At 38.2% G+C, this 26,606-nt stretch overlaps 1 protein-coding gene across 1 annotated transcript in view; it reads left to right on the forward strand.

The window, feature by feature from the left end:
- The first annotated feature begins 691 nt into the window (after window positions 1–691).
- RARS1 (arginyl-tRNA synthetase 1) overlaps window positions 692–26,606 on the forward strand; it is a 1,169,219-nt gene continuing 1,143,304 nt past the window's right edge. The window contains exon 1 of the mRNA XM_044069555.1: window positions 692–804. Within this exon, the coding sequence (XP_043925490.1) occupies window positions 760–804 (45 nt within the window). The 5' untranslated portion in view covers window positions 692–759. The remainder of the gene's footprint in view (window positions 805–26,606) is intronic.

Genomic DNA, 26,606 nt, shown 5'->3' on the forward strand with positions numbered 1-26,606 from the left:
GTAACAGATGTCCCCAAAGCAGCTCACTGTGAAAACTTACATATTAAGATGTTGCCTTTTACACTGAACTGAGAACACCTGACCGCCAATACAAAGGCTCCGCAATACCATTTTATCTTGCCATGCAAATACTAATTGTATTAAAGGCCACACCTATACGCATAACCACCACATCCAAACATAGCATCTGAATTCTCTCCGATTTTGACTCAGATTTTAGCTCTGTCCCTCTTAATCCCTCAATACTGGTGAATTTGGAAATCGGAGGTGTACACTTTAGAGTTATTGACTTTATCAGAAAATGTATATTAATTCACACTCTCTTTTTCTGTCAATGTCTCAAGTTAATAATATGTACTAATATTTAAGTGACAATTATTTCTGGATTTGTCTCATATTGGTTGACAGCTATGTATCCAAACATTTCAATATGACGGAAAAATAGCAAATCCAAGTGAATTTATGAGAAATTACAGGGCCTGAATACAATTCCAACAGTGTCTCTACTCCCTATAGACTCTAGACTTATACCAGCAACACTTTACTTAAAAACAAACGATGCGATGTAATGATTTTTAAGTAATAGACAAAGAGTGAGCATTACATTGACTACCACCACTACTAGTATTCGACCAACAGAAGGGTGAACTCACTCTCCTGCGGCACTACCTTTGGTCTGTACTAGTTTCCGCCGGAAGTTTCCTCTCTCTTTTGCCGGTCGGGCAGCGTAGACGGTTGGTTCCTAGTAGAATCAAGAGCATGGCAGATTTAGTGAGAGTATATAGCGCCAGGTTGGAGCAGCAGGTTAGTAGTTGGCTGTAACATTTCATTTACGTTAAGGCAGTGGCAAGTACTTTGTTTACGCGATTTCGTTTCATTATTATTGATTTGTTCAGTTTTCTTTCTCCATTGGACTTGGGTGAAAGTTGAGTGGTACAGGCTTGCCAATTGGTAGAGATCAGCTGGAAATCCACGTGGACTGGTACTTGATGCTAGGGCTGTTACCAGCGTAAACTGCAGATGAAAACGGCTATTTACTGCTGCATATTGAGATTTTGGACACAGCAGCTCCCTTTGTGTTGGACAAGCCCATCTGCACATTCATGAGAATATTGCACTTTTTTTGTAAGACTGTGGCTTGTCATCTACTTGGAGTAGTTTGTATGCTACCTGTACACCAATTATGAATGCCATATGAAGATTACTATTTATGTAGTTAATGTAATACATCAATAGAAGAGTTTAAAGTACTGTAAGGGATAGTTAGAATATTGCCATCTCTGACTTAATTTTGCTTTATCACTGAGTTGCGTTCATTGGGCTGAAAATTGGATGTGAATTCACAACACCTGCAAGGCATTTTAAGGAAATTGCCACATGTAACATAAAACTGCCCCATATATAGTCTGTGTCTGACTTTTCAATTTTATAAGGGTTGCATTCACTGGATTGAAGTGCCAAGAATTTTAGATTGGAATGCAGCAGCTTTATTGACTGAATGGTGTTCTGCTCATCAGATTGCCTGCTATGAGTTATTGCTTGTATTTTAACTATTATGAAACTAATAGTTTAAAAGAAGAATAGTATTAATTATTTTATGTGCTGATTATGCTTGTTAATAATGAAGTACTATTTTTCTGTGTATTTCATTTTTTCTTTACAGATTAATGAAACTAGGCTTAAGTTGTAGTAAGCTGTATAGGAAGTACATTATGAAACGTTATGAAATTAGGAGTATCTAAAATGTGTGCTACACCTTCATTCCCATCATTGAAATGTTTAGATGCAGCATATCATTGTATTGTTGTGGGTTACCATTTCATTCGTATTGTTTTCCCAGAAGTTTGTAATTGCAATTATTTTTGCCTGAATGCTTCAGTATGGCAGCAACTCCCACTTAGTGGTGATAAAGAAAATATTATTTGCCTCATTCCCCTGCTCCTTGTCCAAAGAATGTTCACATTTGCCGATCTGTATGCCCAACCTGGAATATCCTGTTTTCACTGGAGTCATGAGAAGAAAAGCTCCAAGCATTTGTAAAACATACTGACATATATAATATAGTAATATATTTTTGAGTTAGTTGTATGTGTAAGGAAACTGAGAAATGTATATCTAAATATGTTTTTCATCTACTTACTAAAAACAAAAATAGGAATTAATTGGTATACTGCATGTAAAAATGGCATTAAGTAATATTTCCATTACCGCACAATCAAGTGGCCATTGTTTGGAGAAATGCTTCTGTAATGTGTGCTTAAATGTATGGCTGTTTGAGATGGACCTTAGACTAGACAATTGCTTATTTAGTGTATGTAGTGTGCATCTCCATGTCTGTTTATGGATCTGCAGGGAAAGAAATTCAGGTTGCAGACCACCAAGGATGTAATCAAAACCTGCAAAACTCTGACCTTCACGTAGAGGATTGGAACACCTACTGAGGCTTATGCCAGCTTAGTAAGTTTGTTAGTGCCAGATATTTGGGCCATAGAGGTTTCATGTAACCCACAGATATTTGGGGTTACATGAAAAATTTAGCTGTCTAGAGGATATGTTGATGCTCAGTTTCAAGCATGTTTATGCTGTGGATCAAAAGACAGTGGTATCATTTTTCATGATGACTCGCACCATATGTGGAAATTCAGGTTTGTGAATTAGTGGTGACTTTAGTTTAGTGTGCAGATGTGCTGAATAAAAGAGTGAAGGAATTAAATATATTGCTATAGTGAAAAAAGGGCAAAGAGTTTTTAACTCTGAAAAGGTATCCTTTTTTAATTGGGTTTGTTCAAACAGAATTTACCTGGCTTCATTGTTGTGCAGGTTTTGATTAATACATCCTTGGATTTAAGTGGAGTCTGAGACTTGAACTTCTGAACCTCAAAATAGGAGATATTGAAATAATTAGTTGATTTGAAACTGGGTAGTGGATCATGCACAGCATGACATTTGTTATTGGAGAGCATACAGTAAGTATCCCTACAGTTAATATCCACAATTTCAGAATTGAAGATTTTTTTTGTGGCTAACTATGAGAGAAAGCAGCAACAAGGAAGGAAGTTGATTGATCATTTGCATATTGCACCAGCGTGGCAGTTCTGCAATGACTCTCTGTGTCTTGCCTCACAATTTCTATAGAATGTCTGAAAAAGGTTCTTGTACTGAACCTTGAGGGATTCCCCTAATATCTCTGAATGTTTAGTGCAAGAATTCTGGACAGAACCAAACATAATGGGCATGGGTCAAAGGCCCAAAATCAGGGACAGATTTCAAATATTGCACTTCAAACATAGAATAACAGGTTTTGCTTTAGTATTTGTTTTCTGAAGACTTATGAAGTCTGAAACTCAAATGTCTGTTATTATCTAGGGATATTAATCCTCCATGATCTCACATAAAACCTCACACTTCATGAGGGAAGGACCAAAAAATATGAGACAAAATTCTGGATATTTTACAAAATTCTAGGCAGTTGATAGGCATGGATGCCCTGCAGCACTGCAAATGGGGATGAAATTGCATTATTCCTTTTTACATATTTGTGCCTGAAAATAACCACCTACATGACTGTAGCTATACAGAATGTTTAGTTGTGTGGTATGATCCCCTGTATTAAACGTCTTAACGGATCTAAAAAGATTTCCTTGGTAGTGCCATTATTGTTTATTGGAAGTGAAATTGGCAACATCATTTGAGATTACTTGTTTCCTGTGCTGCTTTAAAGCCATATTGTCTCAAAAATTAGTTTGTAATTGTTCAGATGTTGCAGGAATTCTGAGTGTGTATATTTTCCTCTTATTTTTGATAGAAAGACTACAAATGATTAGTCCAGATAAAATCACTTTAGTTAGCAGGCTTAGGAGACCCTATCTCCCTGAAGCCCTGTCTGTGGGAGGAATAAAAGTACCTTGTTGAAGTTTCGAGTAGATTATTCAGTTAAGCAGATAGCTGGATGAGTGTTCTTGTTCTAATACATTAAATTCAACTAGTCAGTTATTTAAAGAAAGTTACAGACAATGATGGGAGGTTCCAGGAAAGCTGATTGGAGGAAAATCTGAGAGAGATTGAATAACAAAGAGCCAGTCCCAAAATTGTAGAGGTTAGTCCCTTATTTGAATATTCCAGAAAGAAATGTGAGGGTCATACCTCCCAACCATTCCGAATTACTTGTTTTTTACCGTGTTTTGGGGTCCAAATGATGGGGTGCCACGATTCCTGAGTGACACCCCCTCAATTCCAATTTTTTCCACTTTAGTTTTACATTTCGCGCTGTTTTGGCTGACATCATCCTATGCGTGATGACGTTAGCACTATTGGTGCTACCAGCCTATCGGAATTGAGCTCTGCACACATTTCCGGCTGGGCTGTTCAAATGCTGCAAGTGGGCTTCTGTTTAAATGCCGGCTGCCTGCTTTCGTTCAAGTCTTCTTTTCAGATGTTATGGGGATGTTATGTGGAATGAGCCTGTCAGTTTGGATTGGTAATGGGAGGAAGGGCTAAATGCTGCTGCTTCCATTCAAGTGCGTTTGAACGGAGCTTGTCAGTTTTAAGGTAACGGGGTGGAAACTTAACTTCGAATGCTGCTTGCAAAGGAGTTTGGATTTTAAGTGTGTGTGTGTTTGTGTGAAAATGCCCCCTTTATAATACACCTGGTGGCTAGAGGTACTCCCTAGCCACCACCACTTGTGATTTTTTTTGTTCTGTTCCTCATAAACTCTGTGGTTTCAGGATGTTTGTGACAAATCACTGAAGGTTGAATTTATTGAATAATGACAAGCATTTGAATTTCAGACTTCATATTTTTCAGAAAATAAATGGTAACAAAAACCTTTTATTCTAGCAAGTTTGTAAGATCAGTATTTGAAATTTGTACCTAATTTGGGGCTGTATTCACCCATTGTTGGCTTTGTCCAAGTTTTTTGTGCCCAGAGGTTGAGAACTATGGTGAGAAGTGAGAACTGAATTCATTAAATGATAGCCATTTAAGTTTCAGTCTTCCTATCTTTTGGGAAACAAGCTGCTAATTTGACATAGTGGTATGTTGCTCTGACTGTAGTGCGCAGAGTCCTGTGTTCAAGACTTGCCAGTGAAATGCATAGTAGTAACACAACATTATATTTTAGCAACTTTCCAAAATTATACAAGCAATGTTTAAAATGTGTCCCCGAGTTTTTGGCCTTTTGCCCCCCCCCCCCAAAAAAAAAAAAAACTTAAATTGAAAATGAGTGCAAGAAGCTGTGCAAGATGCCTATGCCTTACTCTATTGTCATTCTATTTTTATATGTTTATTTTGTGTGTGTGCGTGTGTGTAAGTAGACTTTTATGATGGAAATGTTCTGAATTGGGCAGTTTTGTCATTACTGGTTCATGCATTTTGTTTCATTGCCTACTGAAAAAATGTTCAAACAATACATTTAAAATGTGCTGTATCTAAGTATGCTGGATTAGAAAATTGCTACATTATATTCCTTGTATAAGTTTATAAGATCAGTATTTTAAACGTGTCCCTATTTTGGGGCTGTATTCCCCCATTATTGGCTTGTCCAGGTTTGTTGGGCTAAGAGGTTGAGAACTATGGTGAGAAGAGAGAACTGGATTCACTAAATGATATAGCCATTTAAGTTTCAGTCTTCCTATCCTTTGGGAAACAAGCTGCTGATTTGGCATAGTGGTATGTTCCTCTGACTGTAGTGCACAGAGCCTTGTGTTCAAGACTTGCCAGTGAAATGCATGGTGGTAACACAACATTTTATTCTAGCAACTTTACAAAATTATACAAGCAGTGTTTAAAATGTGTCCCTGTTTTTTGGCCTTTTGTCCCGCCCCCACCAAAAAAAAAACTTAAATTGAAAATAAGTGTAAGAAGCTGTGCAAGATGCCTATGCCTTACACTACTGTTATTCTATTTTTATATGTATATTGTGTGTGTGTAAATAGACTTTTATGATAGAAATGTTCTGAATTGGGCAGTTTTGCCATTACTGTTTCATGAATTTTGTTTCATTACCTACTGAAAAAATGTTCAAACAATAAATTTAAAATGTGCTCTAACAAGTGTGCTGTATTATACAAGGAATATAATTTACTAAAGTCAGGCAGGTGTAACATGTATGTTTCTTGGTTTGTGTGCAAGGGGACAGTGATTTGAAAACAACCCAAAGGTAATCTTTATCCACCACTGACCAGATGCATTTTCTTTGGATGTGGTGTAGGTTTTGTTGCTAGTTTAATGAATGTGAGTTTCAAGGGCAGAGGAGTTTTAATGCCATGTCTATTTTCATTGTGAGACAGTATTGCTTTGTTTAACATATGTCTATTTGTGTTTGTGTGTTGTAAAGTGTAAAAATAAAATCCAATAATCATTGTAGAAGTAAAGCAGTATGCACACATTAGTGTTTATGGTAAATGGGGCAAAATAGCCAGGTAATGGGACATTGGAATGGCTGCAGGGGGATTCTGGTGCCATATTTTGGTTGTCTTTTCTTCAGTTTGTGTGAAAGTTGGTATCCCACAATTCCACTGGAGTGGACGGGGTTACATACCTATTTTTCATGGGCCTTGCCCAGATTTTTGCTGTTTCAAGGTTGAGAGGTATGGTGAGGGTGTACCAGTTTAACAACCTGTGGAATCTCGTTATTAGTTAAAAGGGCTTTATTTTTAACAAACAGTAAGTGACAACACACCATGCACTACCCTACCACTATAGAACTGTATTTAAGAACGTACTTTCTCTTGAGCTTCATTAGCTCCATTGAATAGGGTGGTTTACAGTTTGCACATTGAAAATACCTCTTTATGCGAAGCTATCACCAGACTTTATTAGCCTGTTTTATATCACATGTGGTATATGAGAGACTATGCCTGCCTTTGTGGGGCTCATATTCCTTAAAGCAAATTCTGAAAGCTTTATTACAGAAGTTTTTTTCATTTTGACTTGTCCTTATCAGTGCTTGTATTACATGTAATATGAGAGGCTTTGGCCATTTTACGGGGCTCATATTTCCTGAAATACATTATGAAAGACTAACTTTATGTTGTTTGGCGTATAGTACAGTACATGCTTGTAAGAGGCTGATATACATGACTTATGTGAACAGGCGTCATTCTTCTTGATGATGGCAGACCTTTTTATATGCAGAGGAATTAGTCACTTAGAGACACACTAGGTGACTCTCATTCTTTGAAAGATATTTGCATCCAGAGAAATAGCTTGCAGTGGAAACAAGTCACAGAGCTCGCTTTTACAGAACTCATGGAGGGGCACAAGTAGGAAGAAAAGTATAAGTACAGTTTGGGCCTTTTGTATAGGCTTTTTGTGCCCATGCAATAAAAATCCATCATGTGGTGAAATGCAGACTATACAACACCTTTAATAAAAATAAGTATCTCATATCTTCTTTTAGCACAGGCAAACTGTGCCTGTGGTATAGTATGGAGTAGGGTCCTGGGATAATAGTTTTCATTGTACTGCAAATTACAAAAAATATGTTAAATGCAAGCCAAGTGGATAAAAAAAAAAATTATATCTGTTTGGTGTAGGTATCCACAGTGACCGGGAGAATGCCTCTGGTCTCAGAACATGGTTCTGTGGTGTTGGTTTTCACTATCAAATATCTTCCTGGGTCTAGCAGTTATTGAAGGCTCTTCCGTTCAGATTCTTCCTATCTTTAGGTTCTAGGTGGTGAAGTCATTGCAAAAGAGGGCTGGATAGCTCTGTTTCTGTCTAGATAAAGAGCTGGAAACTGGGAGGGATCAGGTGGAAGGGCAGTTGACCAGTCTGCTCATAGAGGGGTGTGGTGCCATGGGGCCCAGGGCAGGGTTAGATGATGTACGAGGCTGATGTAGTCAGTATGGGTGTGGGCTGTCTGTCAAACTAGGAGGCTAGTGTTGGACCCCTTTTCACACTGCTAACAACCAAAAGGAGAGTCCAAGTCCCAAATTAGTAGTAGAAAACATGTTCATATACTGTACATGAAAGTTGCTGTTTAATTTTGTACACATCAAGATTTAAAAAGCATTTTCAAACTCCTGACAGTTACCATTTGGGTGTACACACATCTTGGGGTCACAAAAAAAAGAAAAAAAAAGTAAATGGAGTGGCTTGTTTTCTCTGTTACCAGATTATCAGACAAACCATACCAAGGTACATGCAGTGATCTCCAGATCTAATTTCTTGATTGGGTTTTTTCATATTAACAGTAACAATTACTGCTAATTGACAGTTAATGTCAAAGTCCTGGATTAAACAGTACAGTGTTTTACCTGTAATATCTGTAGTTTAGTTTACTGAGTGCAAGCACACTTTTGATGGAAGTGACATAAGACCAGTGGTTGGCACCCAGCTTAACATAATTTTTTCGAGAATGACATTTTTGTTTCCTTCAAGTGGACACCTAACGAACTTGTTCAGGATGTGGAAGTAGAAACCTCCATGGCCTGGGAAGTAAATCACAGCAGTACTTAGCTAGTTGTTTTTTGAGGATCTGGAGTCTGATGTCAGACAGCTGGTGTGACACCCTGATTTTGAACTTGTCGCATTTAGCCATTACACTGTGCAGAGTATATCACAAAAGCAGTGTTGCAATTACTAGGACAAGTGCTGTTGATTTTTCTCTTGAGTACTTGGTAAAAGTAGTAGTCCTTGTTGCTCATGTAGTTGCAGTAAGTGCAAAAAGGAGGGGCCACTGGGGTAAATTCCTTTGTCCTCTTCTGGTCTGAATTTTGCACTCTACCCGGTACCTAATGTTCCTGGCTCTCTTGAAAACAAAACAATGATGGGATCCTAGGAGTTTATCATGTGCATATTGTCTGTAATAACCACCCAGCTGTCAGTCATTATCTTTGTTTTATCTGTTGTTCATAGGTGTGTGGTAGGCTAATTGCCTTGAAGCCTTTACAAGCTTAACCCATAGAAGTGCCGTGGCATCATGCTACCCAACGTTAGTTCCCAGTGCCTCTATCAAGTAGAGCCACTGGAGTGATCCCCGGGGTGAACTTTCTATTACCCATTCACTCATCAAGATTTCTGTTCAAGGGGGACAGCGAGGTGCTCTGCTTGACATGTGTGGGAAGTCTATTCCAGAGTATGGGCACTCTCTGGGTGAGGAACCTGTCCCTCCAGCATGTTCTGTTGATTGTGGTAATGAGGTTGAGGACTCTGGAGCGTGTGGTGTGGAGGGATTGGGATTTCTTTAGAGGTAGCATTTCTAACAGAGCTGGAACAGACGTGGCTTTGTAAATCAAGCAGAGAAGGCGATATGAGACAGAGAATAGCTGGAGTCTTTTGACTCTGTCCGTGTAGAACATGTGTTTAATGCCTAGGTTCCTCTTCGTGAGGTACTTTTGTGGCCGCTTCAGCTGTTGCAGGTGTCTAGTGAGGTACATGCCAAATAGGGCATTGTACTCGATCATTGGTCTAATGATGGAAGAGTAGAGAGAGACGATGACCTCTTTCTTCCTGGATGCAAAACGCATGGTAATGAGATGTGCCACATAGAAGGACTTTCTGACCACAGTAGCAATGTTGTGGTCGAAGGAGAGATTGCTGTCAACCTGCATCCCCAGATCTCTTATAACACCTTCAGTGTTCAGTTGGCTCCCATCAGTGTGGTAATTAGTGGGAACTGAATTTTTACCAAACGGGATGACAATGCATTTTTTGGCGTTAAGCTTAAAGGTCATGGTTTTGACACCAGTCATTGGTCTCAGTGAGGCCTTTCTGCAGGATGTCTGCATCACTTAGGGAGTTAATAATGGCTCCCAGCTTGCAATCGTCTGCAAACTTTGTCAGCCAGAGTCCCTTTGTGTTGGCCTGGACTTGTGAGAAGTAGATGCCAAACAGGAGAGGACCCAAGACTGATCCCTGTGAGATTCCACTCCTGATTGGTCGGCAGTATGACTTTGGAGTCCACTACTTTAACACTTCGTGTTCTATCTGTGAGCCAATTTGCAACCCACCTAGTGATATAGGAGTTGATGCCTAGTTTGGTGAGTTTTTCAATAATTCCCGAATGAGGAATGGTATCAAAGGCCTTGACTAGATCGAGGTAGGCTGTATAGACTGCCTTACCTTCATCTACAGCCCTGGTGACTGACTCAAAGAAGTCAACCAGGTTGAGCAGGCATGCTCTCCCTTTCTCTGAGCCAAACTGAGTGGGGTCTGGAGTTTGGAGATTTCCTATATGTTTGTTAATTAGGTCCATGATGATGTGCTCCATAGCTTTACATATCAGACTCGCCAGGCTAATGGGGTGATAATTCCCAGGGTCTGTAGTCACTCCCCCTTTATGGAGAGGGATGACTGTAGCAGTGCGCCATTCAGTAGGGACAAAGCATGAGGTGAGGATGTGACTGAACAGGGCACACAGATCTGGTGCCAGTTCGCTTTGTAGTTCATGTGAAAGACAGCCAGGGATAGCATCAGGTCCCATGGAAGCTGTATTCTTGGCCTTGGGCAATGCAACTTTAACCTGTGCAGCAGTAATGCAGGGTGCCTGGCATTCTTTTGGTATTGTGATTGGAAATTAATGGGGGGAGAGAGGAGTTAAGCTGGCATTGAATCTGTCGGCCAGTATGTTGGCAATATCTGTTGACTCAGTATAGGAGGTACCATTGTGCAGTAACCCAGAGCAAATCTGGGTATTGCCATGGAGGTTCTTGATATAACTATAGAAGGCTTTGTGATTGTTTTTAGTCTCTGCTGCAATTCTGCCTTCATAGCTGGCATTGGAGGATTTGTTGAGGGATCTCAACTTTTTGTTGAGGCTAATAAAGGAGTTTTTCCAGTCTTGGGACTTCGCCTTTTTCTGCAACAGTTTCTTCCTTCTGTTGTCGAGTTTATTGGGACCACCAGATTGGCTTCCTTTTTTTGGAGGGAGCTTCTTGGTTCTGTTGGGTATGGCTAGTTCCATGCATTTACGTACATGTTCATACAGTGCATTGGTGTGTGATTTGGCAGTCATGCAGCTGTTTTCCATTGGCATGGGTGCCATGAAGTTAGCCACATCTGTTTTTAGGAGCCTAAAGTCAGCTTTGGAGAAGTTTTTCAAGGTGGTTACCTTTGCAGGGGGTGTGGGTAAGATGTGGATTTCCATTGTGATTAGTTTATGGTCTTATCTGACCAGGGAGGGATTGACTATTGGTGTAGAGTAACGGTCTCCCATGTTAGTAATAACCAGGTCAAGGATGTTACTTCCTCTAGTGGGGGTCAAAATTAGCTGGTCCAGGGCATTGGAATTGATGAATTCCAGGAAGCATTGGGCCAGTGAATTGGTGCTTGAGTAGTTTTTCTAGTTGATGGAAGGGTAGTTGAAGTCTCCTAATATGAGAGTATTGGGTTGGACCTTGATAGATTCCAAGGTGCTTAGGAATGTGGAGTGAGAGTCTAGGAACATGGTTTGGGATCTGTAGCAGGCTATGACCTGGATCACCGTCTTACCCAATGTTAGTTGTACCTGAAGTATCTCAGATGGATTATGATGGGCTACTAGCTTGGAGGTGTGCATATCCTTTATGAATACGGAGACACCACCGCCTTTGGAGCTGCAGTCCATGTTATGGGGCCAAAAAGTGTGGAATGAGTTATAGCCTGGTAGCGCAGGGGTGCTTTTTGCTGCTTTAAACCAGGTCTCTGTTACAGCACAAATGTTGATGTTCTCCATTTTGAGGAGTGCTTCAAGCGAGTGCATCTTGAGATTTAGACTTCTAGTGTTGAGCAGCATGACCCTCAGACTGCATTTATTTATAACTGTTACAGTAGTAATTTGGTCTTTGGAACACTGCCTAAAAAGAACTCTAGGAGTGGCAAAAGCCTTAGCCTGTACCCTGTAGGATACTGCTCATTGCTAGGGTCATATCTGCCTAGGCCATATAATCTGAGAGCTCCTCCATGTCTCTTTTCATGTAGTTCAGGAAGGTGCATCTCGGGTCATTCACACCCACATGGACAATGACAGAGTCATACTTGTACTTGTTGTGGAGTGACCTGAGTGCGTGTGTTATGTGTCGGATTCTGGCACCTGATAGACAAGTGTTACCTTCTCCTTATTCAACTTAGTGAGTGTGACCTCTGTGTGCCTCACTATTGAGTCACCTATGATTAGTGTATTGGGCAAGGTGTTTAGCCTTGGGGGCTTAGGTTGAGGGGCACACTGTAGGGATGAGCTATGTATCCTGTGGTTCGTGCTGTGTTGTGGTGGTTGAGTGGATTTCTGTCTTGGAGGTCTCTGCTGTTTGGGTAAATTTCTGTTGGGAGCTGGTGGGTGTGTGGTTTGTGTTTTTATGTGAGAGCTGTGATGGTGGGTGTTCTGGAGTGCTATCTGTTCCATGTGGTGTGGTGCAGGTGTTGACCTTCTCCTCTTGACCATCTAGTCCTGCCTTGGCTGGAGAGTGCATAGCTTCCAGTTTGGTGATATAAGTGCATCTCTCACAAGTCTGAGTGTTGGGAGGTAAGAGGAGAGTGTTGTCTGTGTACATGAGGCAGTTACTACACTGCCTCAGAATGCCCAAGTGCACTAGGTTAATAGGAGAAAGCACAGGGGACTGCTCTTTAATCATGCCAGGAGGGTTGGTCGTGACTACTAAGTACTGGAGCTATTTTCATGAAGAACAACTAGTGCTGATGGCACTTAGGTGTGCTGTAACAGTTGCTACAAAAACCTGTTGAAGTGCAAAGCAATTAAGCCATTGGAAGTGCAAGAGAGAGAGAACTAACAACCCCTAAGGGAAAAGCTGAAGAGCAATCTTTCTGGCACCATGGCTTACCTCCGCTCGGTGCCGCTTTGCGGAGCTTAGACAAGTGCAAACCTGTGCAAATGAGAGCTTTTAAACCAGAAAGTTGAAAGGGATGGAAAAACTGCCCAAACGGCCAATAAACTACAATTTCTGGGCCAGAAACCACTCCTCTTGTGGTAGATAGGCTACCTAGCTTACCACTCCCACTCCCACTGATAAGCTAGAAGGCTTCCCCTCAACACAGAAAGGCTTGGGGGGGCTCAGAAGCTTACAAACAGTCCTGGATTCAGCAAATCTGTATCCAGACTATTTTATTTCCAGTTTGATTACCGGGGAAGTCCACTGGGCCCAAATGTCCCATTTTCGGTGGAGGCTCATATAGAAAAGCTCCAAGATACATAATACAGTAAAGGTACACAAGTATAAAAGATAAATTATATAGAACAGTTTACAAATATGTACATTCAGTGTCATGCATAATTAACAAAATTAATTGTGGTAGATCTTAAGGGTTGTACTAATAAGATTCATTTGAGCAAACACTCTTATGTTGTAAGTGTGGAAACACTTTACATACACACCTTTAAAGTAAATGTGGAAACACTGTACATGCACTCATTTAACGTGAGATGCTATTTGCAATATTTACAAAGTAGCTATTAGGAGTTGCAGAGAGCCAAGATCCAATCATTAGGAAAATAGCTATGGGAGTTATAGAGAACTTAGGAACCTGGGAGAAAACCTCATGGGGGCATATACTTTGAATTAGGTAGGGTGAAGGCAGGTACATTTTTTATTTAGTGGGCAGGTGTTTGAAAAGCTGGGTTCTGAAGTTTTCTGAGTTTGATATAGTTCTTAGAGTGGTGGGAAGAGAATTCCATTTCTTGCCTAGTGAGAAAGAGAGGAGAAGTTGGCCAGCAGGTCATTTGTGTTTGTGGATAGAAGTTAAGTTTTGATGTTCAGATCTGAAAGTTCTGTTAGGGGTGTTAAGGGGGAAGGATATTTGTTAGAGCCAGGCATCTTGTTGGATGGAATACAAGTCTATGTGTAGTGGTGAGTTGGAGGTATTCTAGGTAGTTTGTGAGTTCTAGCCAGTTCAGAGATTGAAGGATAAGGCAGTGATGGGTGGAATTTTTGGATATGGTGGCAAATTTAGAGATTTTATTATAACAATTTTCTAGTTTGGAGGTGATGGAGGAGGATAGGTTAGTTAGAAGAGGGGCGCCGTATAATAAGGAAGGAAGAAGATAAGTAGTGACCAGAGTATACCTAGTAGAGTTGGAGAGAAAGAGATTATTCCTGTAGAGCATACCTAACTTTTGGTGGGTTTTCTTTATATTTTGTTGGATGTAGATGCCAAACTTGAGGTGTTCATCAATAGTAATGCCAAGTAGTTTAGTGGAAGGAACCACTTCTATAGGTGAGTTGGTTTGACTAAGGACTTTGAAAGCACTTTTGTCGTAGGAATAAGTCTTTGTGTGAGGGAACAGTAGAATTTTTGATTTATTTGCATTGAGAGAGATGGTTTTGGCGCATCCAATTTTCAGGAGTTGAAAAAGCAGTTTGGGATTTAATCAGCAGTTCAGAGAGGTTAGAGGCAGAGCAGACTAAGGTTGAATCATCTGCGTATTGAATGATTTTATCATCGGGAATGGCAGTGTGAAAGTTATTGATGAAGATGTTAAAAAGCATAGGCCCAAGGATGGATCCCTGTGGTACGCCAGTTGGAGTTGGTAAGAAGGAAGAGGTGGAGTTCTTCCATTTTCACTGCCTGCGATCTGTCTGACAGGTAACTAGAGAACCAGGATAAAGTGTTTGGTGAAAGATGTAGGTTTGAAAGATGATAGAGAAGGTGTTTGTAAGAAACAGTATTGAAAGCTTTAGACAGATCAACTAGACTAGTTACAGGAAAAGCGGGAAACAAGTTTATAACTTTTTTTGTTGTTTTTTTACAGAAAAGCAGTAAAAACAATTAAAATGCAGTGCAAGCTAGCACACAAATGTGTAGCAATATTAAAACAAATACAGTTTAAGTAAATGCAAGTAAATTAAAAAATGACTAAAAACTAGTGCAAAAAGCAGTAAATTAGGGAAAAAATCAAAATGGAGGCACTTAGAGTATCAGAAAACAATACCAACACCCAAATCCTCATATTGGAATTATATAAAAAAAGAACATGCATTACAACTATCAGTAAAACATACATCCTGTTACACAATACTGGAAAGTTTTTAATTGGAAATGTTTGCGCAGAGCATTCTTAACTCCAGATAGAATTACTAAAATTAATTCTTCCACAAAGGGAATATTTTGGAGGTGTGAGCAAATACACAGTGCAGATTGGAATCGCATTTTTTCGACTGCGTTAAAAGTAAGCCATTTTGGAATGGTATTAAAAACTTTTTACAAGCTTTGATTAATGAATCATTTAACTTAGCTAAAGCTATTATTAAATGTGTATGAAGGTCCTCATTTGAGCAAATATATAAATAATTCAGTCAAGCAAAAATTAAGACCGTGCAAAACTCTGAACAGTTAAAAAGTGCCAAAAATATACTTATCAGCTATTTCCAGACTGTTTGAGAAGCACACAAAGAATGCAAGGAGATTCTAGCAATGGTATGTAGGACTTTATGGAGAGAAAGTTTTGTTAAGGGTTTGTCCACAAGAGTGTAGACCTCAAGAACCTTTGTAAATGTAAAGTAACTCACCTGAAGCACAAGTGTTAAGACCAAAGCTTAAAATGCTTAGAATAACAGATACATTTAATTAGGCTACTAACAAGCAGTATTAAATGCAGCAGAATAAAAGCATTCAAACACTTAAGAGCACACAGCAAAAATAAGCTAATAAAGTATGAAGAACACAATTACAGTAAACTCAGATAAATAAAGTGTATTTTTTTTTTTTAAAGTGGAGAGGGAGGAAACAGAAGTGTTCAGTGTCAAAGAAGCAAGGGAGTAGTCCTTCCCAAATAATCTCACTGCACTATGCTGATTGATCAAATGCGATTGGACTGGGAGCAGTGACAAAGATCAGATTTACAGCAGGAGTGGGCAAATCCAAAACCACCAAGTTTAAACATACAGAACACTTGGGAGGTAGGGCGGCGAAAAAATCAGTACAGACAACAAAAGACAGAAACAGTACAGCAAGTATATAAATAAAGCAAATGTATAAATACGGCACAGTGCAAACTGAGTTGCAAAACGTGTACTTATCAGTTTGGAATTTCTGATGGGGAAAAGATTCCAACTCTGCTCACAGTCAGGAGAATTTAGTTCTCTGCTATATTAGCTCTGCACAAATTCACAGAAATGCAGTTTGTAATAGAAGTACAACACAGAAAATACACCTCAGGCAATGACTAACAGCTGAGATGGGTTGGCTCAACATCCCCCACCTGAAACTAGCTTCTGAGCTATCCTGAGTAAAAGTGAACAATGTGCTTCTTTTTCTTTTGTCCTCATTTGGGTCCTGGTGTTGGTATCTTAAAAGCAATTGGAGTCTCCGGGGGGGGGGGGTCCTTCAAAATAAAAACCTTTTAGGTAATAATGAGGTTCCACAGCCTGCTGAGCTGGTAAACCTCACAGGTGAGAGAGAGAGAGAGAGAGAGAGAGAGAGAAAAGTTGTCTGGACTAATCTTTGTAGTCTGTTTGTTAAACCTGTCATCCTCTGTTTACAGGCGGGATACCAGACCTGACATGAGCTTTCCAGATTATCTCTGTTTCATATTTGTGATAAAAACTACACTGAGGCAGTAGGTCTGATTAGTTTTCTTAAACTCTGCAGATAACTTAGTCACAGACTGTTCAAGTACCAGTTCTGTGTACTGCAAGTATACCGTTCAACCCTTTTCAAGTCTGCTCAGTCAAACTGCAAAAGTACGGTTATTGAAACAAATTGTGGGCATGAAGTATTCTGCTCTCACGTTGCAATAAAAAAAAAAAAAACAGTCTAGAATTCTGGAATGGGTTATTGGACCCACTATATACCTTTTCAAGAACATGACTACTTCATTAATAAACTTGTAACTCTGACTATAGTGAAAATACTTTTCTGCATGGTGGTCTGTATTATTCCTGTATTAACTGAGCAAACTTTGCCTCAGTCAATAACTGGGAGCAAAAACTACTAAAATTTATAAACATTAACAGTGTTATGTAAATGGTAAAAATACTGTCAAAAGCCAGAAGCATAGTGAGTACTATCCCAACAAATGTTATTGCCAGCTGTTTTAAACTGAATGTTTCTATACCTCCTATTTTTTTTCTAATGACAGTGTTGCAATGTTCCTCTAATATACCAAACTAAATGTAATAAAAAGTGATACTTAATTGTCTTTAATGAGTTTTGCAAACGATAGCTGTGGTCTTATGAGCTGTTGTCTTACGCCATTCAAGTGAGACCAAGTTTTAGAACTCCCCACCCCTTGAAACCTATTGTTGAATCATTCTTGGGTTCATGCAACACTTTTAACAACTGCATTGAGAAATTCATTCCTTTGAGGTCTAAATGTCATAGAAAATTCTGCAGTAAACCTAAATGGTAAAGTTAGAAAAAGCTTGTCATGATGACTCTTGCCAGTAAAAAGTTTTTTGTTTTATTTTTCAAATACATTTGAGTGAATTCCATAGTATTTATACATAACATATTAAATAACTATGTACACTGTTTACATTAGCCTGACACTATAACAGATCTTAATGTATGCAGTTACTTTATAAGTGTGTCCAATCCATTATCGGAGAGATCAATTATTGTATAGTGTCAAGTCACTGATAAGACTTTTTCCCAAGGGTTGTTGATAAATGGCCTTGGACAAATTCTTCTTTAATTTTAATTTCCAATAATGCTGTAGTCTTCAGTAGGCTGTAGAAGTCCTTCCAAAGTTGGTATTGTGTTTGTATTCCATCTTTTTGTTATACACTTCCTAGAAATTGCAAGTATAGTCCATACTGGATGCATGTTAGACCTATTCAAATGAGGACCTCCACTTGCATTTAATAATACAAGAGCTTTAGTTAAATAAAGTGATTCATTAAATAAAGCTTGTAGAAAGTTATTAATACTATTCCAAAATGGCTTAATTTTAACACAGTCAAAGAAAATGTGGTTCCAATCTACATTGTGTATTTGCTCACATGTCCAACATATTCCTTTTATGGAAGAACTCATTTTACTGATTCTGTCTGGGGTTAAGAATACTCTGTACAAGCATTTCCAATTAAAAACCTTCCAGTATTGTGTAAAGGATGTATATTTTATCTATAAGATATTTGTTTTAATATCTCCAATTAACTGTATTGAGTGACCTTTTGTTATATGTTTGCAATATGAGGTTTTGGGTGTTGTTTTATAGTTTATCAATATTTTGTAAAATTTTGAAATAATGTTTCCCATGTCAAAGTCATTATATATGATTTCATATATGTATTTCGTAAATTTAGGTATTTCTTTAAATGAAGAATTGTTAATTATTCTACTTAAATCTTGTGAATATGACGGACTACTCTGTAAAGTTAGCAAGTCCTGTTGTGGAATTTTGTATGTTGTTTTTATTACTTGCATATCTAAAACTTTTAGTTCTTTGATACATTGGAGCCAACAAACTGTATCTGTTCCCAGGAATTAATAATTTATTTGTATATTTTATGTGGAAAGTTCTTTGTGACTATAAATGGTGTTAAAATATCAAACCAGATTTTTAAATCTATATTTGCATTAATAATTTTTCTAAATGAGTCAATGTAATAATTAGTCATACGAGTTTTAGTGGGTTTAGTTCATAGATTTATAGGTTGGTACTAGGCTATTGGCCCTAGGGCCTATACAAGCCTAGTCATAACAATTCCCTGGCTATTTCTTCCCACCCTATTTACTTCCCTGGACCAATGTCTAGCAGGGTGACTGACATGATCCCCGGGATGAATTTGCTTTCTCCCATCCAATCATCAAGGTTCCTTTTGAAGAAGGCCAAAGAGCCACTCTGCTTGATATGTATGGACAGTCTATTCCAGAGTATGGGGAGTCTCTGGGTCAGGAACCTATCCCTTCAGAATTTGGTTATTGTGATGACAAGGTTTAGATCCCTGGAGCGTGTGGCTATGAGGGATTATGATTCCTTTAATTGTAGCATGTCCAACAGCTCTGGGTTTGACATGGCCTTGTATGTTAAGCAGAGATTGCTTCTGAGTAGATGATATGCGACAGAGTATAGCTGGAGTTTTTTAAGGCAGTCAGTGTAGGGCATCTGCTTTAGGCCTGTGATTCTTTTAGTGAAGTATTTCTGCTGCCTTTCCAGTTGTTGCAGATGTCTTGAGAGGTACATACCAAACGGGGTGTTGTATTCTATAATGGATCTAATGAGGGATGAGAACAGTGGGGCAATGACCTCCTTTTTTCTAGATGAAAAGCCCTTAGTGATGAGGTGTGCCACATGGAAGGATTTCCTGACTTGTGGCGATGTCGTTATTGAAGGTAAGACCACTGTCCACCTGTGTCCCTAAATCTCTTATCACACTTTCGGTGTTTAGTGTACTGCCACCTATGTGGTAATTCATGGGTACATGTTTTTTCCCAAAGGGGACAACTATACATTTCTTGGCATTGAGCTTGAGCCCCATGGCTCTGGCACCAAGCATCTGTTTCTGTAATGCCCTTTTGTAATCCACATCATTTGGGGATTCAATAATGGCTCCCAGTTTGCAGTCATCTGCGAACTTTGTTAGCCAGACTCCCCTAGTGTTGGCCTGTAATTCAGAGAAGTAGATGCCAAACAAGAGCCGTCCCAGGTCTGAACCCTGAGATACTCCACTTGTCTGAAGTCAGCTGCTTTTACACTGTGGGTTCTGTCAGTAAGCCATTTGGCAACCCATCGAGTGACGTAGGGTTTAATGCCCAGTTTAGTAAGTTTATCTATGATTCCAGAGTGGGGGATGGTGTCAAAGACCTTGGCGAGGTCCAGATAGGCTGTATGGATCGCCTTACCCTCTTCCACGGCTCTGGAGACTGATTCGAAGAAGTCACTCAGGTTCAGTAGACAAGATCAACCCTTCACCAACCCAAACTGGGTGGGGTCCAGTGTTTGAAGGTTGCCAATGTCTTTGTTTATAAGTTCCATGATAATATGTTCCATGGCCTTGCAGATCAGGCTCATCAGACTGATGGGGTGGTAGTTCCCGTGATCCAAGGTGGCTCCCCCCTTGTGGAGTGGGAAAACTGTAGCTGTGCACCACTCAGTGGGCACGAAGCCTGAGGTGAGGCTATGATTAGACATGACACTTAGGTGAGGTGCCAGATCATTTTGTAGTTCATGTAGTACACAGCCCGGGATGTCATCTGGTCCCATGGATATTTTCTTAACTAGCTTTGGAGGATTTTATGAGGGATCTCAGCTTCCTACTGAGGCTGGTAAGGGAGTTTTTGGCATCCTGGGATTTTCCTCTTTTCTGCAGCAGTTTCTTCCTTTTGTTGTAAAGTTTGTTTATGGCAGGGGATCACCAGATTGGCTTCCTTTTTTTGAATGAGAGCATCTTGGTTCTGTTTGGGATGGCACGATTCATGCATGAGTGGATATGCTCGTACAGTGCCTTGGTGTAGGATTCAGCAGTCGAACTTTCAGTTCCCGTCTGCATGGGTGTCATGAAGTTTGTCACTTCTGACTTGAGTATCATGAAGTTGGCTTTGGAGAAGTTTTTTTTATGGAGGTTTCCTTACTGGGGGGTGGGATGTGGATGTTAACGGTGATTAGCTTATGGTCAGATCTGACCAAACAAGGGGTGACCATAGGTGTGGAGCATTGATTTCCCATGTTGGTAATGACCAGGTCTAGGATATTGGAGCCCCTGGTGGGACTATAGTTTAGTTGATCCAGGGCGTTGGAAGTTATGAATTCCAAGAACCGCTGGGCAAAGGTGTTGGTGCATGAGTAGTTTTCCCAGTTAATGGCAAGGTAGTTGAAATCACCCAGTATTAGGGTGTTTGGTTGTATCTTAATATTTTCCAGTATGTTTAGAAAGTTATAGTGAGAGTCTTGGGACATGGTGGGGTATCTGTAGCAAGTTACAGTTTGGATTGCAGTCTTGCCTAGTGTTAGTTGCACCTGGAGAATTGCAGATGTATTGTGTTGGGCAACTAGCCTGGTGGTGTGAATATCCTTGGTGAATATGGCCACTCCTCCACCTTTGGTGTTATGGTCCTGGTTTGGTGGCCGAAAAGTGTGGTAAGAGTTGTAGCCTGGTATTGCAGGGGTGCTCTTTGGAGCCTTGAACCAGGTCTCAGTTACTGCACAGATATCGATGTTCTCCATTTTCAGGAGTGCCTCCAGAGAGTGTATTTTGAGGTTTAGACTTCTAGCATTACTTTCAGAATTTGCATGCTTGTACCTGTTACGGTGGTGGTTTTGTCCTTTGACCTTTGCCTAAAAAAAGGCACTATAGGGGGCAAGAGCCTTAGCCAGTAACCTGAATCCCAGGGGCGACAGGTGCAGACCATCTCTGGCAAAGCATTGTGGTCTGTCGATTATGTTGTCCCAGGCAGACATATACTGGATCCACTTTGAATGACACCAGAAGATTAGCCAATTGTTGAAGTCAGTCATTTTGTCCTTATATTGTGGTATCATTCTGGGTGAAGGCAGGATGCTACTCAGAGCTAGGGTCATACCTGCCTGGGCCACGTGATCCATGAGCTCTTCCATGTCTCTTTTCATGTAGTCCAGGGAGGTACGTCTCAAGTCATTCACTCCAACATGGACAATGACAGAGTCATGTTTGTACTTGTTGTGGAGTGACAGTTATGTTATATTGCATACTAATACATAATATGTGCCATGGCAAATTTTTATGTGTTATTTGAACATTTTTTGTAAATCAGATTCATTTATTGATAATACAGTTAGCAATTCTTTCCAGTTTGCAGAGTCATTTGGACTTATCCAATCTGAGATTGTTTTAGATATTGATGCTTTTATATATGTTTCTATATCAGGAAAGTTTAATCCTCCCTTTTTCCATTGTCTGATATGATGTATTAAAGCTATTCTGTTTCTTTTGGGAAACCATAAAAAAATTATTAGGTATGAATTAATTTCTTTAAGTATATTCCTTTTTGGTAACAGTTGTATTGCTAAGGCTGTCTGCAGGATCTTGTGCAGTAAAACCATTTTTATTAACTGTAGTCTATCTTCAGATGTTAATATTATTTTGTTCCATTTTTCCACATAGATTTTAATTGTATTGATGATGATATTGTAGTTTTTTTGAGAGTAATTCATTATTATCCTTGCATAACTCAATTCTTAGATATTGTAAGGTAGATTCTTGTTTCCCTGTGATGTGATCCCCTTTTGTCTGCAGTTCTTTTTTTTTAATTTAAAAATAAAAATTTTGATATATTGAACTGGGGTCCTGAAGTCATGTGAAATTTGTCAATTAATATATCTAATTCTTTCTTGTATTAGATAATGTTAGTAATATGTCATCAGCAAATAGCATTACTTTTCTTTAGAATTGTCTTGTTCGTAAACATCTATTCCTTTGATTTTTATATTGTTACGAATTGAATCTGCCAATATTTCAATAGCCAGAGATAATAGAATCGGTGACATGGAACATCCTTGTTTAGTGCCTTTTGTTATATGTATAGATTCAGAGGTAAAAGGACCTAACGACATACGCTAAATTATTTGTATATATATTCTTTAGGAGATGAACAAAGGATGCAGGAAATTCAAGTAGCATTAGGATTTTGAGTAAATAGTCCCAATTTAGGGAATCAAAGGCTTTCTCTATATCTAAGCCAGTTATGAGTGTTTCTTTATTTTCTTTGTTAACGTAATCTATAAGAGAAATTATCCTTTTAATATTGTCGTGTGTGTCTATGATATATAAATCCAGTTTCATCATTATTTATTGTTTTGGATAGTGGTATTTTCGTTCTTTTAGTTAATATTGTCATAAACATCTTATAGTCATTATTTAATAATGATACAGGTTTATATGAGGTACAGAGGTTTGGGGATTTGTTTTCCTTTAGGATTGGTGTGTTTAAAGAATATCTCAAAGAGGGTGGTATTAAAGCTGGTGTCTGAATTTCTAATACAGTTTTTTGGAATAAGGATAGTATCTTTGAAGGAAAAAGTTTATATATTTCCATAATTATGCCAGCTATACCTGGAGCTTTATTATTTTTACTCTCGTTTATTGTATCTGTAATTTCTTTGTAGGGTATGGGTACTTACAGATCTAGTTTTAATTTTTCTGGTATTTTTTTTTATATTGGAACATTTTTTCATCTAGATTTACTTGATCGATATGTATATTTTCTTTTTGGCAATGTTCCATACAGTGATTTCTATAGGCATCAAGAATGTCACCTATATCTGAGACATTTTTCCCTTTCTTTTCATGGAAGATACTTTTAATGTTATTAGCTTTTGATTGTATTTTGATTCTTGTGGATAAATTATGTAGATATTTGGAAGAAGTGACCAAGGTATTAATTTTTAGTTTTTCTAAAGCTAAATTAATTTGTGTTAGAATTTTGTTGTGTTTATTGTTTAATATTTCTACTTTCTTTTGATTTTTTTTTCAGCTTTTACTGACAAAAGTTTGGATTGTAGATCTAATAATTCAGAATCCCATTCTCTGATTTTTTTTTTTATACCAACTTAGGGTTTTACCATATATGTAAGCTTTTAATGAATCCCATATCATTATTTTATTTATCTCTGTGATGTAATTAATATCTAAGACTAACTGCAATTCAGATAATAACCAGGGTTTGAACTCTTTAGTTTTAGTTATATTGCTGGAATTCTGGAGTTAAAGATTAATGGTTTGTACCCATTTTGAAGTTTTATTATCAATGAATTGTGGTCTGAAAAGGGTCAGAGTGTGATTTGAGAAATTAATGATTTTAAAGTGTAAGTCATGGGCAGCAAATATTTTATCTATTCTAGTTTGGGTACCAAATCTGTGATCTTGATGGGAAAACAACACAGATTTAACTTCTTTAAATCTGAAAGTATCTACAAGATGAAATGATTATACCCACTTGTTTAAAGCTTTTGTTACAGCAGATGTATGCAGCAGTCTTTTATTTGTAGTTTCAGAAGTATCAAATATACAGTTAAAATCTCCTCCTAATGTTAAGTTGCCTTTATAATTATTGGAAATGAAATCCAAGTGATTTTTAACAGTTCCTGTTCCAATGCCTGGGAACCAGTATAGATTGGCTAGGGTCCATATTCTGTTATATTTAAATGTTGCTAATGCCATAAGGCCTTAATTTCTGGGTTAATCACATTGGTTTTCCATAAAATTGTTACCCCTTTTATCTTTGTCTTATAAGAGGATTGTGTCAATATCATATATTCGTTAGGATTCCATTTGTAATTATCATTTGTTTTGAAATGAGTTTCTTGAAGGAAGACAATTTGTGCTTTGTTCAGTTTTAAATATTTTAGTAGATTTGATATCTTGCTAGGATTGTTTAAGCCATTGGTATTTAAAGATAATAAAGTTAAATCCATCTTAGGTTATTTAGACTATGTGTTTTTTTGTTTTATTTTGACTATTAAACATTTTCCTGTGATAATTTCCTTTAAAAGCTCAAACATATACTTTATAGTTATCAGTTTTATACTTTTGAGTGTTTACCAATAAAGTAGTGTTTTGGTCAGGCATACTAAAATGTTTTTGTGAGGTAACAAATTTAAATTAGTAAATGTTAACAAAACTAAGATCCGCACTAGCCATGGAATGAAAATCATTCCTAATCTGATGGTTAAATCTAAGTCCATCAGATTATTATAAAATGAGTGAAATTATAGGTTAAAAACAACAAATTCACTTATCGTGATTAATGATTACAAGTTCCCTTTCCATATTCATAAATTGCCATTTATGGCATATATTGAAAGTTTTTAGATTTAAATGGCAACATTCTATTTTGTATAATCAGCAAAGGTTAAACTGAGTGATTATTGTCAATTTAATACTATTTGTTCAGAATGTGATTGTTACATTCTGTGACATTCCTAGTTCAGGCGTCTGCTATTTCCTTTGAACAACTTTGTCAATTTGATGTCATGTATAAAACATTAGTTACCTTGGTAACAGCTTAAGTATTATGTATGGTCAAGATGGGTTAAAAAACCACAATTCAAGTTAAAAGCAATTATATGACTTGTTATACACATTTACTTGTATGAGAAAATCATCATGCTTCCCCTTGATGTTCAATATAGTGTACGTCATTTATGATAAATTAAGACAGTAGTGTTGTTATACACAAGCCCATGTTATTAAATCCTGTCTTTAATATCTAAATTCAGCAGACTGCTTCATCTTATATGACAATTATATATTTTATGTCTAGATTTACTAAAATCATACATTACGCAACTATTGTGTGTGTGTTTTTTTTTTTTTTTTTTTTTTTTTTTGGCTGTTGCTTAGTTATTTGAGAGACCACAAGCTGTAATGATTATTCTTATTATTAGCTCTTTCCAAGCATGTTTATACAGTCCATAGACTTTAAATTATGAGACCCTTCTAGTTTCTTATTTGTTATATTTCCATCATTACATACGCACACAACAGTACTTCAAGCACGGGCAACAATGCCCAACCAGTTTTGCCAGAATACTATTCACTAGTTCATGTGGTGTGTTTCCAGGCTGTTCTTAAAATATCCAAACCAATATTTGTCCTGTTCCATTTTGCCAACCTGTTCCATGCTGTGGCCAGTCTGCCAGTGAACCAGTCAACACACCTTCCATTCTCACAGATATTTCCATGAAGGAAATCTGATGACTCTGTAGCACTTCCCGGCAACCCCATCCCTAGAATCAGCTATCCGCATATGCACAACATGTCCGAGCAAGCTCACATCCCAGACCACTACAAAGGTTACTGCACAAGACCAAGTGCTCTTAGTCTTTCACAGTAATACTCTTATGTAAGTCCTTAATGCGTTTGGACCAAAATACATTTCAAATATAAAATTGCGCTTATTATTTATTTATTTATTTTATTTTATTTTACTTTTTTTTTATCAAGAATCAACTTAATCGGCTAAACAAAGTGTTGGGAGACCATCAGTATGTGTACATATGGTTTAAAGCAGCCATTTTGTTATATATATATATATATATATATATATATATATATATATATATTTATATATTTTTAAACCAAAAATGTCATTGCCGAGAATCATCTCGGAGGCTCCTCAGAGCCGTTAAGTATTACCGTCAATCTGTCTCCATTATCATAGCAACCTGGAAGTGTCTGTTTCTGTTAGTGTGTCTGTGTACTGCATACCAGAGGCTCATGATGCACCTGAAGCAAAGCTTCACTTTACTGCAACTTCAAGCCTAAATTCCCTCACCTTCAACAAGGCAGCAGCCAGGAAAAGAATGGAGAGCAAAACAGATCAAAAAAATAACCTCACAACAAGAGATAACACATTCTTCCAGCCTTCCCACCTCTCACTCAGCAGATGTATAAACAAACTATTCTCTACCAAAATATCCCAAATCACAGTTTTATCCCCCCCCCCCTCTTCCCCTGGTTCCAGGCTAAAACACCAAATGTCTCTTTCTAATACGCAAGCATCAGTAAACCTGGATCACAAGCCGCAACCCACATCTTCCCGGAGACGAAAACGCCAACATACAGCTGCCAGACACAGCTGCATCCACACACACCATGTCAGGCTTACTCAAACATCACTCGAAGCTATGATACCTGCCATAATTGATATTAACTATGTTTAGACAGAATAATAATGACATTTGTACTAAGAGCTTGCTACTATTATTTAACCAGAATATACATGACATTTCTAAATCATACTTAACTGAAGA

This window comes from Protopterus annectens, chromosome 4.part0 (genome assembly GCF_019279795.1).
Source record: "Protopterus annectens isolate FY-2018-M chromosome 4.part0, PAN1.0, whole genome shotgun sequence".
Taxonomy (NCBI): domain Eukaryota; kingdom Metazoa; phylum Chordata; order Ceratodontiformes; family Protopteridae; genus Protopterus; species Protopterus annectens.